General features: G+C 34.7%; 1 protein-coding gene across 9 annotated transcripts in view; it reads right to left on the reverse strand.

Moving 5' to 3' along the window:
* The window catches only part of Cortactin (cortactin), a 70,158-nt gene extending 55,259 nt beyond the window's left edge, over positions 1 to 14,899 (reverse strand). For 2 of the 9 annotated variants that reach the window (XM_067131196.1, XM_067131193.1), the window contains exons 1-8: positions 14,759 to 14,891; positions 11,474 to 11,640; positions 7,217 to 7,336; positions 6,110 to 6,285; positions 5,187 to 5,297; positions 3,894 to 4,004; positions 3,580 to 3,690; positions 196 to 317 (exon numbers count right to left, since the gene is read on the reverse strand). In XM_067131196.1, coding sequence (XP_066987297.1) covers positions 196 to 317; positions 3,580 to 3,690; positions 3,894 to 4,004; positions 5,187 to 5,297; positions 6,110 to 6,285; positions 7,217 to 7,336; positions 11,474 to 11,619 — 897 coding nt within the window. In that variant the 5' untranslated portion in view covers positions 11,620 to 11,640; positions 14,759 to 14,891. The other 7 variants (XM_067131197.1, XM_067131194.1, XM_067131195.1 and 4 more) reach the window with 6 other exon arrangements.
* Between the last annotated feature and the right edge of the window lie 10,346 nt (positions 14,900 to 25,245).

Below are 25,245 nucleotides of genomic sequence, written 5' to 3' on the forward strand. Positions count from 1 at the left end.
AAGCAAACTGGATTTTTAGAAAAGTTCATCTGTTCCTCCTTGCCTGGCTTGAGATTTAAACACAGGTCATCAGTGAAGTAGACAAGAGAGAGAGAGAGAGAGAGAGAGAGAGAGAGAGAGAGAGAGAGAGAGAGAGAGAGAGAGTGTGTGTGTGTGTCTTAACAGAGGTTATTTATTGCCCATGTCTTGACTAACCTTTGAGTGATCAGTCTGACTTTCATGATGATCAACCTTTTCAATATGATCCCAGCCAACTGCTGTTTTGTCTTGTCGGTCTTTCTGCACACCAAATTTTCCACCAAATCCTACCGAATAATCTGAAAAAGAAAAAAACATGATATTGCACAAACTATGGAAAAGAAAGTCATTCAGGCATTAACAGGAAAATACTTTTTAAAACTATAATGTTTTCAGTCAATTCAAAACAATAAAAATAGCATAAAAAACAAATTTTTCAAATAAATTGAATTTTGCCTAAGAATACAAACAAGAGCCTTTTATTCAGGATATATCCCTCAGCTTGAGCTGGAAACAGTCACTGAAACTGAGTTACAAGTAGTTAACTGGTGGTAAGATGAATGTGGGGGTGAGGGGGGGAAATCCCCCACTCATCCCCTCACTCACCTGCAGTTACCAAGCCCTTTTTCCTTTGTCATCAAGGACTAAGTAGGTGGTTGAAGTGGGATTATGATAAAAAGCTGTGGTTTGTATGAATACAAAAAATATAAATTACTTTAAAATATAAATTACTTTAAATATGTTATTTTATGTATGGCACTCATTGTCATCTGCCTCATAAGCCAAATTTCCACCTGGAATGTCAAGTTCTCTGCCACCTCCTATTAATACTGGCATAGTTATGACAATGTTACAGCCCAGTGCCAAAATGAGATCTTGCCCAAAAAGGAAATCCTCAGAAAACCAAGTGTGACCTCACACAGGGTGACAAATAGAAAGGCAACTAAACTTGGCCAATACAAATGATAGGTTCAGATTATAACTTTGTTAAAAGGGGAACAGAAAGAGTCACAATACTATCAGCTGAAGCTCTACAACTGGACACTCAACTGAGTGACCATCAGTCTCTGTGGCATTCACTAAGTTGAGAATCCAGCTGTAGAGCTTAGGCTGATAAGGTGTGACTCTTTTCACTCTCCTTTTAATAAAGTTATAATCTGAACCAATCATTTGTATTGGCCAAATTTAGCTGTCTTTTGATTTGTCACCCTACCTAAGGTTGCACAGACTTTGACTGGAGAGAGATTCCATTTACAACACCAGTCAGAGAAGATGGCCTACTTCTTGTAAATGTTAGGCAAGGATCTTTAGAGGTACTCTGACATCTGTGTAGTTCTGCAATACATGCCTCTCTCTTGTAGGAGCTGCACTGTTGATCAATCAGTGGATCAGACTGAATAGAAAAAGGTAAAACATCCAGACTGTCTCAGGAGTGCTGGAAGGCATCCTCCAGGGACACTCAAAGATCTGTCACTGAAGAGCAGAACACCCCCATAGGACACATGTCAATTTGCAATGTTCCTCAGAGCTTGACACCCTACTCCACTCAGAGGTTTTAAGACTGTTCTGCCACTACTACCTGTCCTTGGTAGCTGAACTGGTCTGAAAAAATGTTCCACCTGCCTAGGATGTACCTAGTTGATGGTATGGTAAACACCCACTCAAACATTTGCTTTGCAAACAAAAGGTGATGGTAAAATGTCATTCCTGCCACCATGGTTGTATTGTTGTTCATCAGTACTACAGAATGACCCAACACATGATTTTGGAATGCTTGTAGGGCCAGCAGCACCTCTCACATCCTGTCATTGCATTTGAGCTATAACCTCAGTCCAGATGAGCACCTCAACCCTCCATTGATGTGTCCAGGAACAAAAGCATCCTTGGATGTGGGGTGTTCAAGGGAATTCCCACAAGATTCCTGTCATCCATTCGTAAGGCAAAATCCACATTACCTCCTCTCTTGTCTCTGCTACCTTGCCTAATGGCATAACAGGCATCACCTACTTAAGGCGGCTGGAGAGAGATGAAGAGAAGATGATCTTTCTGCAGAGCACCACGTGCTAAGAAATTATCCCTGTTGTAAAAATAAAGAAATAACTAAAGCTGCGGATGTTGTTAAAGGAATCAAAATTGTGACAAAACAGAGGTCTTAAATGCTTGAGGAAGTGGGAAAATTGTTGTCAATCTGGATAAACAAAAAGTAGTTAATGGGTGGAAGTGTTACCAAGATAATGATTTATGAAAAACAAAAGGTAAAATGAAGTTAGCTTACGCAGAAATGTTTTTGTATTTAATCTTTAATGTTTCCTCTACTTATGATTATATTGTACTGTAGAAGTAAAATACAAGCCCATCAATGCGTAAAATGTCTTAAACAATATCGTTTTCTGGGATGGTCTGGTATCAACTAATTAATTTTACACTATTCTTTATGGGAAACATTTGTTTGGTACTTCTTGTTTTCAGCACTTGTCATGTCTTCTGGAACCAATTAAGAATGAGCACTGTAATGAGGTATCACTGTATATTCAGCAGCTTCATCCTTTCCTACCTCAATTATGACTCAGACTACAGGATTTGCAGAGTAGCAATCTTTTTTCAAAATATTTTATCATACAAACCCATTAGTTATTCTATAAGGTTCCCTTTTCCCAACTCCACTGAATGCTTACACAGCTAACAGTCCACACTACACAAATTAACTGCTGGAAAGTCAGGGATACATAAGTGCATGAACAAGACTATTATTTCTCTTCTTTTGCCTATTTAACATTAGACAGAAGTGTATAGGGCATTCAGAGACTGAATGTGTGCTGATTATACATAAAGTCACGCATTTGTATAAAAAATCATTTATTTTTTAAAACATCCGATGTTCCCTAAAATGTGGAACACCCACTTAAAGGTGGCCTTGTGCTGTACATGGCAGGTGGTACTAATGGTTCTTCGCAGTAACTCTCAGGTCCCTAGCACCACTGCCATCTAACTTTTACTTTCCATCTATTGCCTTTAGTCTCTCTCCACCTAACCATCCAACTTCTTAAGTTAGACGTTGCTTCTATTTTCACCCCTCATTCAAATGACCAAAAAAAGTGGTTTCCCTTACCACACATGACAGGATTTCTTGCCATCTGTGGTAATAGAATAATTTTTTAAGTGTATGTATGTTAACCCACCTTAAATCATTTGGCCATGTCTGAAAATACAGTACTATTGTGAAAGTTGTTTCACTTTGCTTCACAAGAAAAATTTCCTTCAAAGTCCCTCCACATAGACCCTAAAAAAGAGGCAGGCTCATTTTTGTTCAGCTTGAGAAACTGGGATAATCAATTGGTTACACGTTTTAAGCAGTTTCTCAAAATCCAAATAGCTTTCGTATTTCTTTACTGCTCTTTCACTCACTTTAAACTCTTATTCGATCAAATGACTGGCATGTTTGCCTTATAAGTTGAACAGGTAAGAAATTTATATCAAGAAAACTTTTGAGCCAAAATACAGAAATTAAAAATCTATATAATAAAACTGCTACTAAAAACATTACAAATGATAAATAATTACCTTTCTGGCTTTCATGCTTCTCCACCTTTTCAATATGATCCCAACCAGCTGCAGATTTATCCTGGCGATCTGACATAACTCCAAATTTGCCACCAAAACCCTGTGTGTAATCTGCAAAAAATAAAATTACAGTATTTGTACAAAACAGTAAATATGTAATGAAGATATGTGCCAAAGGAAGACTGATACGGAATAATTTTCTCAAAATATGTATAGGGTCTCAGTATAATGAAATAGAAGATAAAATTAAGACAATATTCTAAGGCAGATTTTGACTCTTGCAAAGGCAAGGCAAGCAGTATAAATTACCTTACCTTTCTGACTCTCATGCTTTTCAACTTTCTCTATGTGGTCCCAACCAGCTGCCGATTTGTCTTGCCGATCCTTCTGTACTCCAAACTTTCCACCAAAGCCCTTTGAATAATCTGTTGGGAGCAAAGTTGCAGAAAGCTAAGCAATATGAGCAAATGGAAGCGCACAAGATTTCAGCAATGGCAGCATTTTAAATAGTATAAAGCATAAATTTCATCAAGCTTTTAATCGTACATAATTCTCCCAGTAAAAAAACTGTAGTGATCTACAAGGACTACAGGACATTTTGCTTACATCTTCACCTATTTTCAGAGTTTTCATATTTATGGACAGATCTGATAATTTTCAATTAATAAAATAACTCAATGTATTGTGCAAAGGCCTGTATGTCTTTAAAAGCAAATACACCTGATTAAAACATCCAAATATACCAAAAAGACTAGCTCAGGAAATTCTTTATTTCATATATATATGTACTTAAACTTATTAAAACATTAAGTAAATAAAATTACAGGCAATTTATGAACCAGACCTACTTCTTAAAAAGCATGTGAGCAATGCAAGGCCATAGGCCAAATGTTTAATTTGCTTTTTCTTCCTTATCAATTATGTAAGTGCTATATGTCCTATCCTGAGCTCAGGCACTCATAATTCATACTATAAACTTTGTTACATTTCAGTGAGCCATTTTCAGTGCACTACATTTCAATGAGCCACTTTCAGTAGACAAGATCTTTGAATGTTTAATACATAATGAGTGCACACTTAACCTATTCTTACATCCCAAACTGCCTATAGCTTTTAAGTTTGTATTTTAGCAATTTGTACCTTGAATTTCTTACTTTTACCCAGGTTCTGCTTTTTCCTAACATTACCCATTCATTGATGCTGTTTCTGAAATAAAAATAAATTTAGGCAGAAGTCCTAGCTTTAAATAGTTTTGGAGTTGAGAACCTATTCGGAAAACAGCAATGACCAAATAACCATTCTAATTTAATTCAGCAGAAAATCTACAAGACTAGATTTATGAAGTGCTACTTTTCTCTGAATGCTTCTATAACTTCAGTGGATGGGACAATACAAGGGGAGAAATTCAAACTTTCAAAGATCAAGAGAAACATAAAACAAAAATTACATTACTTCAAAAACCTAAAGAATTAAATTTTCCTCATTGCTTGCTTTTAAGAATTTTAGGACTAAATTTCTTGAGCTTGCAACTTGCTTTTAAGAGTTTTAAATAATGGTCTTGTTTATCAGTCATACAATAACATGCCATAAATTAAAATACTATATACCTTTTTGACTCTCGTGCTTCTCCACTTTTTCAATGTGGTCCCACCCAGAGGCGGACTTGTCTTGACGATCTGCCTGGATTCCAAATTTTCCACCAAACCCTTTGCTATAATCTGTCAAAATAAGCTATATCTGAACTATATCTGCATCACAGCAAACCAAGTTCATGCTTGTTCATCTCTGAGGAAGTTAGTTATAAAAACAGTTTAAATGATCCAAAAAAGCTTAGCTCTCACTGACCTGGCCATCCCAGATGAAAAGTCCTTCTTCAAATGATGTGTTCAATTACAGTCTAAAATTACTTTTACTCTTTTGTTTCCGTGACACATAAGAATGCATTCTTCATATTCCTCAGAGTTGCTGAGGGCTCCTCCATTAATTCCTTTTGTAGAAAAACTGCATATATAATTGGAAATAGCCTAGGCTATAGCTCCAAGACAATAAATTACGTTAATATACAAATAGCATAAATGCTAGAAAAATCATTTAGCCAGTAGTTATAGGTCTCATAATTAAAAAAAATACAATACATTTACTTCATCACTAGAAGAGGGACAAGAAAGCATAATAGAAGCAAATAATGTATAACAAAATAGAAGCACAACAAAGGCTGTAAGTCAGCATTAACTGCCAGGCATGAACACCAACAAACAATTTCACTCCTTGAGAACTAATCAATATCTTGTCTAAATCAAAGATTAATGTGAAACAAAGTGTGACTGTATAGAAATATTGACTTTCTGATACTTTTCAACCAAATGAAAATTATGCACCAGGAAAACAATATCAATGCATACAGTACCATGAACTAAACAGAATATTAGCTTTAAGTGACCAGATTCAGCCATCAACCTTGAAATTCATAATCCTCTTTAAATGAAAAGCATCACTTAAAACCAGGGACAAATAGAAACATATACCTAACCTTTTTGACTCTCATGTCTGTCCACCTTTTCCACATGATCCCACCCCACAGCGGACTTATCCTGACGGTCAGCCTGCACTCCAAATTTACCACCAAAGCCAGTGGCATAGTCCTTTTGGGACGCATGTTTTTCCACCTTTCCAACATACTCATGGCTTTCAGCACTTTTGTCCATCCTAAAATTACCAGGAAGGTTAAAACACAATAAAATGTCCTTTAATGACTCAACTTTGATTTTTTTCAATTTTATCTATTCAAAAAGTAACCAAAGATAATGAAATTCATAAGAGGGTTTCCTGCATTTTGCCTTAATAATTGGGAAATACAATAATAATAAAACTATAACAACAATAAAAGTTATGGTGATCACAACAATGCTGGGTAATCAAACCACAAAAATAAGCCCTGTAATTTGTACTGTACCTAAATATAGCATGGAACACTGGGCATTACGAGTTGTGGCAAAACTATGTACCCAACTTTTCACATATACGGGCACTTTAAAATGCACATTAGTGTACAGTAATGTAAAATACATATTTTAAAATATAATATACAAGAAATCTAATACATAATAAAACTTACTGTATATTGAATACAAAGCATAGTACAAAACAGAACTGCTGTATAACAGAAGAACAAAGCTATACAATATTGCAAACAACTTTTATACACAAATTATAATACTTCAAGTAATGCTGGAGCATAAGAAATGAGTTAGGTTGACAAATATCTAATGAATATTTGAGGACCATGACTCAGGACCAGGTAGTGGTTTATAGCACAACACTGCCGATATTCCCAAGCTTACCTAATGCCAGGTTACATTCCCAATGACCACACACCCTGTCTTTCTTAGCTCTCTTATTTATTGGTACTACCATCTAGAATACACTAATAGGTAATCTAAATAAACTTTTTTCACCATTTAAGCAGATTTTAGGGATTAATTCTTTTTAATTAATGCAAAAGCTTTAACAATTTCTTTACTTACATTCATTGGAAATACTGTCAGTTGCAAGTGTAGATTAAATTGGACAGGTTGTAATTTAAGAACATACTGTATTGTTATACTAAAGACATGAAGTGTGCCCATCAACACCTTACCTGTCCTTCTGAACTCCAAATTTGCCACCATATCCATAAGAAGCCTTGGGACCTTCTTCAAGTTCACGACGTTTGATATCAGCATCTGATTTAAGAGTGGCCTCTCGGAATTCTTTCATGCTGTAATTCAGAAGTACAAAGAAATTACAAATTCTTCAAAAACTGATAAATGACTCAAACACTTCTCATAATTCTACTATAATTTTTTTCTACATGCTGTATACATAGCTTGACACATATTTAATGCATCTTGTACAGCTTAACAGGCAGACTGACACCTCACAAATGAAATGTTCAACCCCCTCTGACCAAAACTACAATCTTTTTTTATCATAAATCACAGACTCAATTTTAGAGGCTGTCTATTCCCAGTCAAAACAGAATTCAAGGTTAAAAACAACAAATGCATATCTCAACTCCCTATTCATGAACTGTGGTGCGAGAAGTTACTCAGGCAGTCATCTTCTTTGGTTAACATTGTAATATATCTTGTTGTTTTAATTCTGTTTTTCAATTTATCTAAAAAACCAAAGCCTTTGCAACCCAAAAATAAACAGAAACTGACTTCACAGGACACTGGGATCTGGTCAAAGTAATAATAAAATCAAAAAGATATTCTTCATGAAAAGAAATGCGCTATCCTTCAAAAACAAATTACAGGCTAGTACTCTGAGTTGAGAAAGCTGTCAGACATGTTGATTTAACATGACAAGAAGGAAGAAGTGTTGCTGATTAGCAGGTCAAAGGTCTCTCTCTCTCTCTCTCTCTTGTTCATAGTTAGCGCTCACACACTTTAACTTATTATCTCTCTGTACTGTATGTCTTTACCTGCACAGCAGATAGTTTAAGTTGATCTAATTTTACCTGTACCGTCTACAAACTGTAAATGTGCTAGTGTGGCAAATATGTTCTAAAACATAGAGGCATAATAACTAAGAGTTGTATTAGTCCAAATAAAAAATACTGTTTGTTCATGAAAAAGCATTTCAGAACAAAGAAAAAGTGAGTAGAATAAAAAAGTTATTAAAAAGAGGTTGAGAAGACTTCTAAAAATAGATCAGCCAGAAGGGAAGAGAGACAGAAATTCTCTTCCAACTCTCTATTTTCATGTCAACCATTTATTTCCTTTTTTAGGGGTAATGTATTAAGCTAACTTTTAAATGAAATTACAATAACTTTAATTTCATTTAAAAGTTAGCTTTAATTTGAGAGCATGATTATGGTCATATTTGGTGTTTAAACTTTAGAAATAAGCATTTATTAGCATTTTTAGAGACAGTGCCAAACTTACGCAAAAAATCGCCTTACGGCGGGGGTACTGGAACCTAACCTCGCGTAAGTTCGGGGTATGACTGTATTCCTGCATCCCAATTTCCTTCCAAGCTATTTTAGATGAGTTCCTACATTCTGATTACCTTTCTGAGGTATTTTTTTTTAGTAAGTATTAATACTCAGAGCAATTCATCATTTATAGAGTTACAGAGAATCCTCTCTTAAAAGTTACCTGATTCAGGGAAATCCATTATGTTTTCATAGATAAGTTTGTACTTATCTTGGAAAACAGACATGGGTCTTAAAAAGACAATGTAGATTTTTGGAGGTGTGTGACTGCAAAATGCTCAGACTCATGGACTGAGTATGTTAGAAAGAAATTGCAAATAAGGGTGCTACTGGGAAAAGTGGTTCCAAAGGCTGAAAAAAGAATGAGATGGTTGAGGTATAATGTATAAGTGAAGGGAAAGAAGCAGATAAAGATAAGAAATTACAGTAGAAGGATAAAGAACAATGAGAAGGCCCAAAAATTTATGGTTGATTATCAATGTAAACTTAGACAAGATAAAAATTCAGGAAGAAAGAGCCAAAAGAGGGAAGAAAGTTACGTCTTGACACTTCTAAGCGTGTCTGGTCCAATCCTATTTTGCATATACAGGTATACAACTAGAGTGTCCAATGTGCTGTTGAGATTTGGGGTGAAGTTCAAGCCATTTGTGGATGATACCCAGTTTTATTTCTCCATAAATGACACTGAGGATATAAGTGATAAAACTTAATATTCTTACCAGTGTTTAGAAATGGATGATATTTGAGCAACCAAAACTACATTAAAAAAAATGGAAACAAAAAATTTATATTTTGTTAATATCAATTTTTTTTTCAGCCAACAAGACAAAATATATTCAATATTTTTTAAAATATTATTAATATGTCTCATCGTACATCTGTACTTATCACCTACATTAATATGATGATATTTGATGCAATAAATTTTTAGATAAATCTCTAAAATTGAAAGTTATGTGTAAAGTATAGGTTATTTCATCCTAGGAACTCTGGAATTTTTGTTGGCTGTAGGACAGCCTGAAACCTGTCAAGTACAAGCTATACGAAAGGGTCTTTGTCACTTATCAGATTTTGTTGCTTAAAAGACGGCTGTCGAAACTTTGACAAGAGAGATTGTACTTTTCCGCAACTTGTGGTGTAGTTTTATGTATTCTTTCTAAATTTACAAAAGCGGAATGCGTATTATGTAGAGGAAGGATATCATGTTATGTTGTGTCTGTACTCAGTTGTGAAAAGCCTTGTTTGGCTGTTTCATGTATTATATTGTAAGTATGTATGTGTAATTGCACTTAAGTACCAGTCATTGGCTGTTTGCTGGTAGGGTTGTTAGTCGAACATTTGGTGTTGGTCAGTGATGGCCATGAAGTCAGTCTCATTACAGCTTTGGTGCAGTGGTAACTGCATCTAGGAAGGACTCAGGAAATGCAGCCATAGTTGTCAGTGCCTTCAAATACAATTAAGTATTTCTTTTCATCTTAAAGTTCATTTAAGGAGATTTTCTTTAGAGATATATGCATATCTAAATGTAAGGACAATTTCTTGGAGTGTGCTTTGGATGAGGGTTACAAAGTAGAGATTTTGCTCACCCCAATCCCAAAACTCAATTCACGCTAAAAATATTGAATGCGCCATTTGAACTAACAGTAAGTTTGTACCATTTGTGTCTTAGATAATATACACAACGCAATGTGGTTTTGATTATGAACTAGAATAATATAGTTGAAGTAACCTGGGTGTTGTAGCATAAAACTTAGGCTACAATTAGGTTAGTACATTTCAAACTGTTTAGGCTATATGATCACTTACGATTTGAAATGTTATACTTATTCTGAACGAGTCAGAATAAAGGCCAGACCCCCAAAGAATCTGATATGCTGAGGAGCTACTGTAGTTATCCAGTCCTGACTTTTGATAAAGCCCACGGCTTGGGTGTTGCTCCTCAAATATTGCTTTTGTTACAAAAATCTTGATGAGTGGCCTATTAACAAACTTGTGATTAACTGTATTATTAATACAGTTGACTACAGCACATTAGCTTCCAAAAAGCTAAAATACCCCTATTATGCATAAAATATGTCCTACAATCAATTGAAAGGTGTCAACACAAGACTAGTTACAGATGGTTTCAAGTTTTCTAAGCCAAGATGTACTCTGAATGTTGATCTTAGAGCCTTCAAGATTTTACAGTAGGATCCCACTTGACATCGGGAAGACTCAAAATATCTAAAGATTTTCTTATTTCATAAGGAAAGTCTGCACAACTGTGCACAGGGCAAATAAATTTTAGTCCTGAGGAGAACCTTTGGTGAAGTGGGACTGCATAAGAAGCCAAATGTAAGTATGTAATATTTCTGATGTCAATATGTTTTCCTATCAATAATGCGCAAAAGACCTTCAATTTACACCAGAAACAATAAAATTTTTGGGAGGTGTGAAGTTGATTATCCAGGATCAGCCTAACTTTGTAAAGGAGCACAGTAATAATGATGATGCCCACAACAAAAGTTAATAAGCAAAAGCACAATACAGACCTACAAATCACTTACAACAGTATAAACACAGGCTACCCACTAACATCTATATTTAACAGACCTCAATTTAGCAGACTTCTGCATTTATCAGCTGCATTATTATGATTATTTTTGTTGAACTACCATTGTAGATGTGACACACTTTTAGATAAATACCTTAAACTGAATGATAAGTGTAAAACACAGATTAGTTTAAGTTAGAAACTATGTGGAATTGCTGTTAGCTGTAAGATAACTTGAAAATATTCAACTACAGGCTATATTATAGGGTCTTTGTTAAATTAACAGACCTTCTTACTGATCAGAAAGCCAGACTCCCATGCATCTACTGAGCTCAGATGCCACTGTGCAAATGAACAAGACTTACTTAGTTGATCCTACTTACTTAATTGATCCTAGATCACGTTTGGTTCCATATCTCTGCTCCTCCTCTGTCATTTCATTGACAAAATCAGCATCAGTCTCCCAGTCATCATCATCGTTGCCATTATCAGTGGCTGAAATCTGATGTCCAGCTTGTGCCTTCCACATGGTTTTATAAAATGATCAAACCTGTAATGAGAAAGGACATAAGACAAAATTAAAATACATAAAATATACAATAAAGACATTTGTCGATCTTATCTATAACCATCATTTACTTTTTCCTAGACTTTAAAGAAAATATCATCCACTGTCACATCTTACTATCAAGATCCTTCCCGGCTTGACTTCTTAATCATAACATATTTCATAACCAGCAACCAGAGTTATGGATCATGCCAAAGTTCATGAACTGGCACAGCAAAATCTGGCAGAATCCAATGTCCATACATGGAAAAACCAATGAATGGTGCAGTGATGAAATGCATTCGAAATACTACACATATAATCAATACCAAATAAGTAATTACAGAACCTGATCACATACTTAAAATATACCTTAGTTTAACCAGACCACTGAGCTGATTAACAGCTCTCCTAGGGCTGGCCCGAAGGATTAGATTTATTTTACATGGCTAAGAACCAATTGGTTACCTAGCAACGGGACCTTCAGCTTATTGTGGAATCCGAACCACATTATAGCAAGAAATGAATTTCTATCATCAGAAATAAATTGAATAAGCAAGGAAGGAAATGGACTTGGACGTATCCTCAAACTATACCCACAGGGGGCAGTGTGGTTAACTGAGTCTCTGTACAAAATACTTCTTTGCATGTATTAATTTTCTTACTTCTTTGCATGTATTCATTTTCTCATGTGAACCAAACATTTTCATAAGTATTACAACAGCAAATTGTCATTTTATAAGTTTCAACTCCTGAACATTCTGAAATTTCAAGGAAATTCTTGAATTTTTTAAACTGGCGAGAGCTAATTACTGTACATAGCCTGTACAGTACAGTTTCACCTCGTGGGAGTTAGATCTGTTTAATCTGTTTCTTCAACTATTTGTACTGCTGTTGCCTTGCATTCAGTTCTTTATATAAACACATTAAAGATGTGTATAAAGGATAACTGAAATAATCCTTAATCAAACACTAGCCACACCCTCCCAATCATCGTAATCTGACATTTCACGAATCCTTTGACAGCTGTTGGTATATTTCTGTATGTTCTTCATATCCTAAGTCCTACTTGTTATTCCATTCCCTGAAAGTGAACTGCGTAGGCTTAATCCAATGTTAATGTATATCTGTCTGAGTCCTGCTCTAGGCTACTGTAGGCCACAACTAAGGTGTTTGCTTCAGTGCATAAGTAACACAAACTTCTCACTGCGCAGTAATGGCATTAACAGTATACAAGCAAAACAACAGTTGAGGGGGAAAAGAAGCAATTACATTTGGAGACAGGCTAAATCATGTACAGTAATGTATCTGCTACAAATATTGTCATTTTCTATACTCAGGTTTGATACTATGCAAGTTTGCTAGGAGTTATAATTTGGCCAGAACAAAATTTTGGAACAGGTTGCCTAGTGCAGCTATGTTGTCTTCAGATCCCTAAATGTTTAAGCGAGGAGTAAATTCATTCCTGCTTTCTTTTAATGTCTCCTGAATTCAGGTGTATTCACTTTATTTGCTGTTAGCTAGGTTATCTAGGATAGTTACTTATCATCTTTATTTGTCTCTCTCTCTACAAGCTGAATTCCCTTTGGAGACCTCTCAGGTTTGTATACCCCTAGCTAATGGCAAATAAAGCAAATACACCTGAATTCAGGTGACATTAAAAGAAAGCAGGAATGAATTTGCTCCTCGCTTAAACATTTAGAGATCTGAAGACAACATAGCTGTACTAGGCAAACTATTCCAAAATTCTGTATAGCTATAACTCAGCAAATTTATGCAATCAAACATTCCAAAAAATGACAATGTTTGTAGCAGAAAATAAATCTCTAAAGAGGAAACACAAAAGCAATTTTGGCCTCCCACATCCAACCTAACCTAGCTAGGTCCTTTACTTTTATATACCCGTTTCGCTGGTTGTGGCACCCAAGGTACGGAAAAAATCGAAAGTGGTTACACTTCAGGGTAAACTATGACTTTTTCTACAGTTTTTTGGTTGCTAATTATGAATTTATCTTTCATTATTGGCGCTTGAGTCTAATTAACCTGTAATTAACCCCCGAAGTCCATCCAACAAGGGGTTTCCATACGTGATCTTCACAAGACAGAGCATGGGTTATGTCTGTTTTGAACGGTTCATATCCCGTCCGGCAAGTGCAATAACTTGTTAACGTATGGGTACCCAACTGACCCCACCCCCCGGGCCAGTACTAAACACGGCAAAGGGGCATTCCATTTGGCCGACAACAAACAGATGCACCGCCAGTATCAGAACCCCTAAAAATGTAGAAAAAACCAGTTGAAAAGGTAAAAACAGGCATGGAGCTAATACTATATAGAATTACCCACTTCAGAACTATGATAATCATGCTATGAAGCCTGAAGTAAAAAATAAAAAATAGAACACACAGCATACTTTTATCTAGACCTAAGATGGACACCCACTTGCTTCTCCCGGTAGAGCATCATTAGCCTACCTTTAGGATGGTTTTAAAATGTTCTAGAGCGCCGGTTTGTACTGAACTGGTCTGGAACTGTCAAGACTTCTCTTCCCAAAATGGGTTGGGTCTATCCAAGGTAAACTGATGGTTCTCTACCGTAGTCTATGCCTACACATCACCTGTACATCATGTGGCCCGGGCTAGCCTAATATCCGGCACAAAACCCCCCTATCAGACTAAGTTTGGACTACATAAAGTCCTTTTTCGAATTGCAACACAAATGAAAATGAAAACTTCTTCGGGCTAATTAGGCCTACATACTATGCGGCCGACTCGGAAAGAGAATCCAACTTAAGAATGGAATGCTTTCTATTCAAACACAGCCTAATGACTGTACCAATAGGATACGGCCACGTGCGCATACCTGCCCTATTTAATCCTAGCTCATATACCTGTCCTAATTAATCCTGGGCCGAAATCCGGACCTTCAGACGAAACGAGATCTGTCACAGCGATGCTTCCCAGCCGATTTGACATTCAAGTAGCGTAGAGCCTATAGGGTGGCTCTCCTCTAGGAACCACGCAGAGAGAGAGAGAGAGATTTTAGCGACACAGATTTACACTGCAATAGTCTCTCATTTCAAAACAGTCCCACAAAAATTCCCTCCTCGTCCCCTACTCACAGATTTTTAAGTGATTGTTAGTTTTCTCCCGGTGCAAGTGACAGCAGTTGCGTTATCTACCTACTTCCTCCCAACTCTGTTATCAGCCGAGCAGCGTTACCAACGCCCATTCTTGAATTTCCGGATGACTCACAGTCGCATATCCTAAGTGGGGCATGAAATAAGCCAGAGTAGCGATGGATCCGGCTATATAAATGGTTTAAAGTTATTCCCTTTTGTGACAACTCTGGATATTATATTTGGAAATCACCATGGACCTACTACTTTACCGGTAGAGTTACTGAAACTTTTATACGGTTTATTCTACGTCTTCGCTATGGTTTGTAAAACCCAGTCACTTTTATTGCTCCCATTTCAAGCAGTTATATTCATACACGAAGTAAACGAATCATCTAATCAATAGGACATAAATGAAGTGTTAAAGCTGCTATAGATTTGAATAAAAATTACACATATCTCACAGGATTACTAAAACATCATCTTCATGCAATCTATAGCAAGAGTTGGCTACTTCAAATTTTAAGCTATTCCACTTCTCGAAATTTGTTCACTATTTTTACCATTATTTAAATTATATTCCCACCAGATTTTGTTGTTTTTATGTTGAATGACCATATAATGATTGTAAATGTATAACAATTGAAATACTCTTAGTGTGAGCAGAAGATCTGGCACTACAGGAAACACTTGTGTGGAAACAGCATACAGCCAAACCAGACTGAACGATGGCAATGCTCTCTTGTGACTGAAGAGAAATTACGAAGTCGGAATGTTCCTAATTAAATTCAGAAAACCAGTCAATGCATTAATGCTTTGAATGTTACATAGATACGGCCATAAACCGGTATAAAGTGGAAAGAAAGACAGTGGAGTCCGCTAATTACAGCTACAACTCCACGCCACACTCACATCCGGTTTGTAAGGTTGGCAGATTTGAAGATGTCAAAGCTCCTTGCTCGTACTAAACGGCGCCAATACAATAACACTTAAAGAAGCAACAACTTTCTAGGAAATACAAGCTTAACTTTCCCTGGGTGCTGAATGTGAATGGCATAAAGAAGGTGGAAGTTGTAGAGGTGAATAATAAAGGTGAGAAATGTGAAGACTCGTAGGAGCGGTAAAAGGGTCAGTTTAGGTGCACGGATGGATCAGTGTTTTTATTGTGATGGTACGGTCACATGGAAAAGATGGAGGGTGATAGTTTGGTGAAAAAAGGTATTCAATTTAGAAGTGTAACGAGGTCATACGCAAATTTTTTATTACCTATATGCATCCTCATTATCGGTTCCCAATTATGTTATTTAATTACAACTTTTTTCTAACTAAGGAATGAAGGGATGAAACACAACAAAAACAGGTATAGATAACTTGAGGAAACTTATTACTAATGATTTGTTTAAAGAAAATAAGAATAAATTTTATTAAAATAAAAGTGACGTACGGAAGAAAGCTCACTAGGCAATTCATTCGATATTAAAATAATATTCTTATTGTCAGCGTAAATAGTTAACAAAAAAAAAAAAAAAAAAAACACGATTTTCTAAGGAATGAGATTAGAAATAACTGTATTAAAATGAAATGACACCAGAACTTCTACTACGAGAGAAGCACACGGGTGCAAAGTACAACTACCATCGACTATCTGTCTATCTCTATATCTAAGAGACACAGGTTCGAATCCCAGGGGGGGCGGGAAATACACTTATAATTCCCAGTGGGTGTAAGTTATTTCCAAGACAAGATAGAGAGAGAGAGAATTCGACATTGTGACTGAAAAAGTCATGTGTGAATGTGACAAAACTATATATGTAAAATCACAATCAGCAAGAATAACGACAAACTTTCACGTCTATATTCTGATAATCTTTTGATGGTATTATACATTTTGACAGCAATGAGCCTCACCTCTGGCGTTTCTGTCTCTCTTAAACCTACCTATATAATTCACTGCTCAGGTCAACAGAGAGAGAGAGAGAGAGAGAGAGAGAGAGAGAGAGAGAGAGAGAGAGAGAGAGAGAGAGAGAGAGAGAGAGAGAGAGGATTACCGAACTCTAAGGAACGAACACTTCGTCCCCTCCTCTTTTGATTCGAGTCACTGCGGAGAGAGAGAGAGAGAGAGAGAGAGAGAGAGAGAGAGAGAGAGAGAGAGAGAGAGAGAGAGAGTCAAAAATAAAAAAAAATGGCAAAGAAAAAAGAAATGTCGAAGATGAGAGAGAAGAGAGAGAGACCAAGTATGTAGGAGAGGAATGCGGAGAAAGGCTCTGTCACTGTGAGGTAAATGTCGACTGCTCACCAACAGCAAAACATAAGTCACAGGAAACCCCGCTTGTAAAGTGTATATCCTTGCGGGGGAAGTTTTTGTGATTATCAATAGCTGTTGACGATATCACTCAGCCAGCGATGTAATGTAGGCTATTGACGTTGAAGACCTTTGTCGATTACACGCGGATCTTTACATTCTAGGCAAATGTATATCCGCCTTGTAAGTACGTGTATTTAAGTTTTGTGTCGCACATAATCAAATTACTAATTGTTAGGACAATCATATAAACGCTTTTCACCATTATCTCGCATTTCTTGTCTTAAAAAGCGGCCACTTTATGTTCTGACGTAACGAACTGTAACCTATTTACCATGAAATGTTCCACATTCTTTGAAAGTGTAGTTTTTTCCTATTTTATTGTTTTATAGGTAATGTAAGTCTTACTTTCAAGCAAGGCTACTTGGTGAAGATGTGACCTATAAAGTTAAACAACTGTATTTCCGTAAATTCTCAAGTTCAGCCCCTACTCCAGTATTTAAACAATGGACTGAACATCAGCCTAAATGTGTTTTTATTTATCCACAAAAGAAAGAGATACGTCTTGTTGAACTGAAGTAATTAATCTTTAAGATCTATTGCAGTTTAAAAGTCAAATCCACACAAATATGGCTTAAAAACAAATAGGAGTGGAAATTAACGGATTGATGTATGAATGACAGAACATACATATTGTGCCTGAAACTAAGAAGGTGATTGGCACTGGCGGATCCAGAAATATTTCATGGGGTGTCCACCAATTTTCATTTATACATATATATATATATATATATATATATATATATATATATACATATATATATATATATTATATATATATATATATATATATATATATATAAACATATGATTCAATATTTAAGTAGAAATTATGAAATGGACAACAATCGCCTGTTCTGTCAGGAAACACAGAATCCATTATTATTACTATTAAGATTCTTATTCTTCTTCTTCTTCTTCTTCTTCTTCTTCTTCTTCTTCTTCTTCTTCATATTGATATTATTATTCTTTTCTCAAAATTTTATTATTATTTCTAAAACAGACTTTTTATTTTTTCCCATTTTTATATTTCTCATTTATGTTATTATAATCTAAATCTTCACTGTTATTATTTTGTCATTAATTTTCATGGGGGTGTGGGGAAGGCCACGTGCCCAGGTTCCTCCCCCTGGATCCGCTAGTGGACAGATCGGTGCAAGTGCACGCTGCATAAAAAGTGAGACGGGTAAGGGAGAGAGACGAGGATAGAGCAAGAAAAATGACGGAGAAGAGATGTGAGGAAACACGAAGAGGGAAGAGAAGAGATACGACAAGAAAGAACCATTCAAAAGAGAGAATCCGGGAGGAAACATTGGGTTCATTTAAAACAAATGTAACGATGGAATGAAAAGAGACGGCATATATGAGCTACTTGTTTTATTATTATTATTATTATTATTATTATTATTATTATTATTATTATTATTATTATTATTATTATTGCTAATAGATTCACAATTTCGTGAAAAACAATCTGTTCAATAAAAATCCACAATTATATAGTAAGTATATTACTATGTAAGATATGTAAAATAAACCAGACTTTCGAACACTTGAATGGTGTTCTTCATCAGTGCTAACGTTAGCACTGATGAGGAACACCGTTCAAGTATTCGAAAGTCTTTGGTTTATTTTACATATTTTACATAGTAATATATTTACTATATAATTGTGGATTTTTATTACACACATTATTATTATTATTATTATTATTATTATTATTATTATTATATTATCTATACATACTCGAAGCAAGAAAAGATGGCCATCAACTTGCTGGAGAAGAAACACGGAATAGAATTTCGACAATGCATGTAAACATGCGAAAACGAGGAAATTAAGTCATGAAAGCGAACTCGTTGGGAATGAACAGGAGCGCGAGTTGACAAAATGGTTATTTATTTCACGTGGTCATGGCATTCGCTTTATCAGTCAGGGGTCAAGCGTTTAATTTTTGGCAAAACAAAGTGCTATAGACTCGCACAAGCAGTAAGAAGTTGCCCTTTTGTTGTTCGGTAAGTAATTGTGGTGAGAGGTTACTGGCCTTATGGATGTTGTAGTAGCTTCTCTTGGTGATCACCCATCTATATATATTCTATATATATACATGTGTGTGTATAATATATTTATATATATATATATGTATATATATATATATATATATATATATATATATATATATATATATATATATATATATATATATATGATCATATATAAGCTATAAATATATATGATATAACCTCTCACTAATACTTACTGAACACCGAGAAAAATTTTATGCTTGAGCGAGTCTACCAATTTTTTTGCCAAAACATACATACATACATACATGACAAATACATACATACATAAATAAATATACATTTCATCATTACGAAGTATATATATTTTAAATCTATAGTAGATTTTTAATTTTTTCCCCATTTCTATATAAAAATTTCTCATTTATGTTTTATTATTTGAAAAACTTTAAACTATTATTATTTTGTCATTATTTTTCTAGAAGAACATTATTTTTAAAGAGATGGTAACCAATAAGATATCAAAAGAGTACGTGAAGTAATTCATATTGTTGCAACTGGCATCTATTTAACTTGAGTAACACAATTTCATATATATTATTTATAATTAGTATATTTGCAAAATATCAGTAAATAGCATTTATTATTATCGTATATTCATAAAATTCAATGCAACTATAAATAATTCATTATCGCCAGCATAATCAATCAATCAATCAGTCATTTATATATATATATAGATGGGATGATCACCAAGATGAACTCACAACATCCATGAGGCCAGTAACCTCTCAAGATCCACAATTACTATTTCTTCCCGCCTCATTGTCTTAACCTTATTAGTCCCACTGTATACCTCTTCTAGGGAGGGTCGGCCACCCCAGTGTATCCCTCCAACTATTTCTGGTTTTCTTGCATCTTCCTCCCCTAGTTCCACCTGACCCATATCCTTCCTCACCGACATCCATCCATCTGATCCTCTAATTCTGTTATTTGACCCCTACCCCCCCATCACTGGCAATATTCTTCTGAGCTTCTTATTTTCAAATGAAAGAATTTATTATCCAAATCACTTGTTACATGGCCACTCAGCATCTAAATCAAAATACTTCCTAACCATTACCTTATAAATTTTGATTTTTTATACCAGAAAAATTGCTTCTTCCAAATATTTTTAAGTCCCTCCTTTCCAGTTTTTAATCTTTCCATAAATTCATCTCACCATCAATCATCTAAACAAGTACTTTTTAAAGTCCCACTCCTTTTACCCTCAATAAGGCAATCCAAGCATTTTCAATATTCCCTATTCATGATTTCAGTTTTTCCGCTATAATAACCAGACCAACCTTTCGACCTTCATCTTATAAACAATCCAACATTTTGAAAACCATAATGGCATAATCCAAGTCAAGAAACAACTCCAGTTACTACCTCATCCATTTTCGCCATTCTCACCAACAATAATCTTACTAAACAAACCAAAGGGCAACCACCCTGAATCACACCAGACTTGACTTGTTTGGATCCAAAAAACACCCATCAACCATCACTGATAAAGATATCATGACCATGTGAAATAAATATACATTTCGTCATTCCGAATGAAATTATTTTAAATTCCGTCTAAGTATTTTATCAAAGGCCTTGTTCAAAATCAACAAAACAAAATTTCCCAACGGAGTTTTTATTTCCACCGCAACAGCATTGAATATAAAACTATTTTTCTGATTAAAAGCAACCTTATTCACTTTTTAAAACAACCTGTTCATCCCTCAGTACATTTCATCAACCACATTATTTCTAATGGGATGGTAACCTATTAAATTATATCAAACTATACGTGATGTAATTAAAATTCCCCCAATTAACTGGCATCTATTTTGGGACTTTAATGATCACACCATTCTTCCAACCTAACTGGTATTTTCAGTCACCCACATCTCATTGAAAATATCAAGACAAATATCTATCCTCCTTATTAAACATTTTTACTGAATAAAAATCAATCTCCTGAAACTAAATAAAACCTTTTTACCAACTTATCGATCCAGCATCAATTTTAAATCTTCCTGTTAAATCAAGGCAATTATACAATATTTCCCAGTCAACAAACCTCGATTTGTAGAAAATGGGAAAAAACTGGTGTATACAGAAAACGGAAAATAATTTCACCTATGACATGTATATTGTGACGGATCGCAATGCCTATTTTTATTTATTTATTTATTTATATATTTATTTAATAATTTATTTATCTATCTATCTTTGCTGAGGATAATTTTTAGAAACAGAGGCATAAACAATCATTAAAATGAAAATAAGAAACCTATTGTTTTACGATTTGACTGACTTTACGACAGATTAATTGTGTAAGGTTTCAAGAACCTGTCCCAGCAATATAAAAAAGATTAAAAACTGGTGAAAAATGAAAATATGTACATTTTGTGAAACTATATGTATTCACAAGAATGAAGACAACAGAGGCATTAGAAGAAGGGCATTTCATTTCGAGTCACTAAGGCCATTCTACTTAGCCTAAATCCAAAATATTAAAAAAGGTGGAAACTTGAGTTCAAGAATTAAACAGGGCTTATTTGTCAAAAGGACAGCTAGGTTAGCAGACTAATTTTCGTGAAAATCATGTAAATCTTTAATTTAATTTACAAATAAAAATAGGATCACTTATGGTTGGCTGACAATAAAAAAAAATAGTAATTACTTTTACACTGCAATCTCGTCGATACAACAAATCATTTACAATTGTCCGGTGGGTAAACTATCTAAATGTATTTATGAAATGGAGTAATTTGTATTTGAAAGCTGTTATTCGAAATGATATCTTCAATTCTACAGTCTTATCCTGGCAGCTTCATAAGCGTGTTAAGGAATTGCAGGAAATAAGAGGCCTGGTGTGGACCTTTGAACGTATTTCAGTCAAATAAGATGATGGAAATGAAGTTGTGCACATATATATACATATATATATATATATATATAACATTATATATATATATTATATATTAACATTATATAATAATATAAGAAGGCCCATAAAACACTATAAAACACTATATATATATATATATATATATATATATATATATATATATATATATATATATATATATATATATATATATATATATGTTTTTCTTCTGTCACTTTTAACGTGCTTTTTAATAGCCATTTTTTAACTATGGGGAAACGTTTGTCACTACAGTCTTAAGATCCAGGTTTTATTATATACATATACATATATATATATATATATATATATATATATATATATATATATATATATATATATATATATATATATATATATATATATATATATATATAGAGTCTACTGGTCACTTTTTTTACCAGATACATATGTAATTGTAATAGCAACAATGCCCTCTCAACTTTTCCAATTCTTCGCGCTTTTTTGGATACGCTGGTCACTACAAAGCGTTAAGATCCAATTGCAAGAATTTTGAATACATACATACATACATACATATATATATATATATATATATATATATATATATATATATATATATATATATATATATATATACAGATATTAACACATGGAAGGCTCCATCTACATAGCACTAAAAATACCAGAGCCAAAACCCAGAGTAGCATTGTTGCAGATTTATTGCGACGTTTCAAGTGTCACCGTAACTCATAACCTACAATTAACATGAAATGGCCGTTAATATATAATCATAAAATACTCTTAAAATAAAAGTAGCATTAGTATAATGACTCTAATCCTTATGAATGTAAAATACTACAAACTACGATAAAGGCACCAAGACAATGCAGGAAGATGAAAGAAGTAAATATAGAAGATCTCACTGATAACGTCCAGGCCTCTTGAAGACAAAAACTCAAAGAAGAGTAGCGATGCTGTTACTATAGTTTTTTTTGTCAATGAACCTAAAAAACCTCTGCTGCACCACATACTACTGTCGTAATCATTTTATGTGCTTAGAATTCATATCATCCCATTTCCACTATGATAGCTGACTAGTACGTTTAAAACACTTGGCTAATTGTGAATTTATGTCACTCATTCACGCATGACTCTTTTTATATTCACAAGTATTAAGACACACATATCGTTAAATATTGAATTCATTATATCTTGGAAATGACTGACACTCAAGGTGAATTCTAATTTGATAGAATTCTCACCTAGGCCTTTGGTTTAGATACAGAAATAGACAGTCGACCTTAACCATCCGGCTTATTATTTGCGAACGTAAAAAGTCAAGGTGGATACGCGTAATTAGCATAGTGTCACAAACTTACTTAAGTATGTCATTATGTATCGCTACTGTAACAAAATGCAGATTTGATAAATGTACGAGTTTTATTGATGTATCTAGTGTGCAAGTAATTTAAAGTTTCTGTTGATTTGAAAAAAGTCTTACAAAATGACCTGCTCTCTGAATTGCCAAGAAACCATTGGTACTCGCCATCCTGAAAAAGGTAGAAAATCGCATTCGTCTAAGTGCTGTGACGTCATTCAGCATATGTTTACTTGTTCTGAGTCTTGGACTCCTCCTTCGAGAACGACGCTCTGAGGTGGCGCGCCTTAAAAAACCATTAATGTTAACTTACTCTGTAAGCCCCATTAATCTTGTTTTCGCTGGTACAGCAGTCACTGTAAAATTAATATTTTTAGTAACTTCTTGAAACAATCTCTGCGTAGATTTTTCAAAGGCTCTAAAGTATCACTCCAAAATCTTTTACTGAATTCGATCTCTTAGTTTATCTGCCTTTAATTAATTTCAGCCGTTTCATTTTCCTACATTCAATAGCTATGGAACTAAACTGTATCTGCAACTACTCCGAGTCAGTATCCAGATTCCAAGGTCAGTTCTTTTTCCAATCATCTCAGCCTCCTCCTCAAATGTTTGACATCTCTCCTTCGTGAGCTGCATGATTCACGCTAGACTCATGAAATCTCACGAAACTCAAGCATTTTTTAAACCGTAGAATTAGTTTTTTGTTCCACGATTTGCTTCACATTTGCACAACATGGATCATCCCCTCTGTTCTGTGTGCCCAAACCTTTGCCAATATAAATAGACAGAGATGTGATGCCTGTCTCTGACAATATGTCTCCCACTTTAGTTTTACCCCACCATAATTCTCATGAATTAAATCAATAGCAACCAGATCACATTTCAGCATGTAATGTCTAGGACACCTAGTACTTGGCTTATCAGAAATAATTGAAATCTTGCTCTTAATATTCTCGGCAATCTGCAAATATTCATTTCTTGCAATCCGTTTGCTTATGAGATTTTCTTTTGAATCTTCACTCGATATATTAAAGACCACAATTTTGTGTGAAAGCGTCTTCACCTTTTTATAGTTACGTCGTAAACACTGCCAGTCTTAAACAAAGCACTGTCTCTCTTGACCTCAGTTTCCTACGCCTTCTCTCTCTCTCTCTCTCTCTCTCTCTCTCTCTCTCTCTCTCTCTCTCTCTCTCTCTCTCTCTCTCTAACACTCCGCTCATTATCTGCAGCCTCAATAATTACAAGATTCCTCTTAACACTTTTCTTCTTGACCGCATCAGCATACGAAGAATTCGACGTGTCACAAATGACCTCACCTTTCACTTTTTCCACTTTTACAGCAATATTACCAACTATCTGCCCTAAATTCCTTTTCAAAGATTCCAGTTCATATTTCAAAATGTCTCACCACTTTCCAATCATCAACGCACACATCTTAGACTTAATTTACTTCAATCACAAACAAGTCACTGAATAGTTTACCAACCACCATAAGGCACCGTTGGCTGAACACTAAAATTAAATAAAAAAACACTTCATTGTTTTCATTAACGTATTTTTAGATTAAATATCTATTTCATATGTTCAAAGACATGGTGCCAGTAGTTAATATTTCATATAAATACTTGCAGAGATTTTCATGAACTGCAAATCATGAAATTTTAACGCTATATGATATTTGGAGAAACAATCGTCAAAAACTTAAAACATTCTTATCTTAGCCTTACGATGATAAAATAACAATGTTTTATTTGGTTCCTTACTGCATAAACAAAAACTAAGCTGGAATTTATTTGA

The sequence above is a fragment of the Macrobrachium rosenbergii genome, chromosome 29 (genome assembly GCF_040412425.1).
Source record: "Macrobrachium rosenbergii isolate ZJJX-2024 chromosome 29, ASM4041242v1, whole genome shotgun sequence".
Taxonomy (NCBI): Eukaryota; Metazoa; Arthropoda; class Malacostraca; order Decapoda; family Palaemonidae; genus Macrobrachium; species Macrobrachium rosenbergii.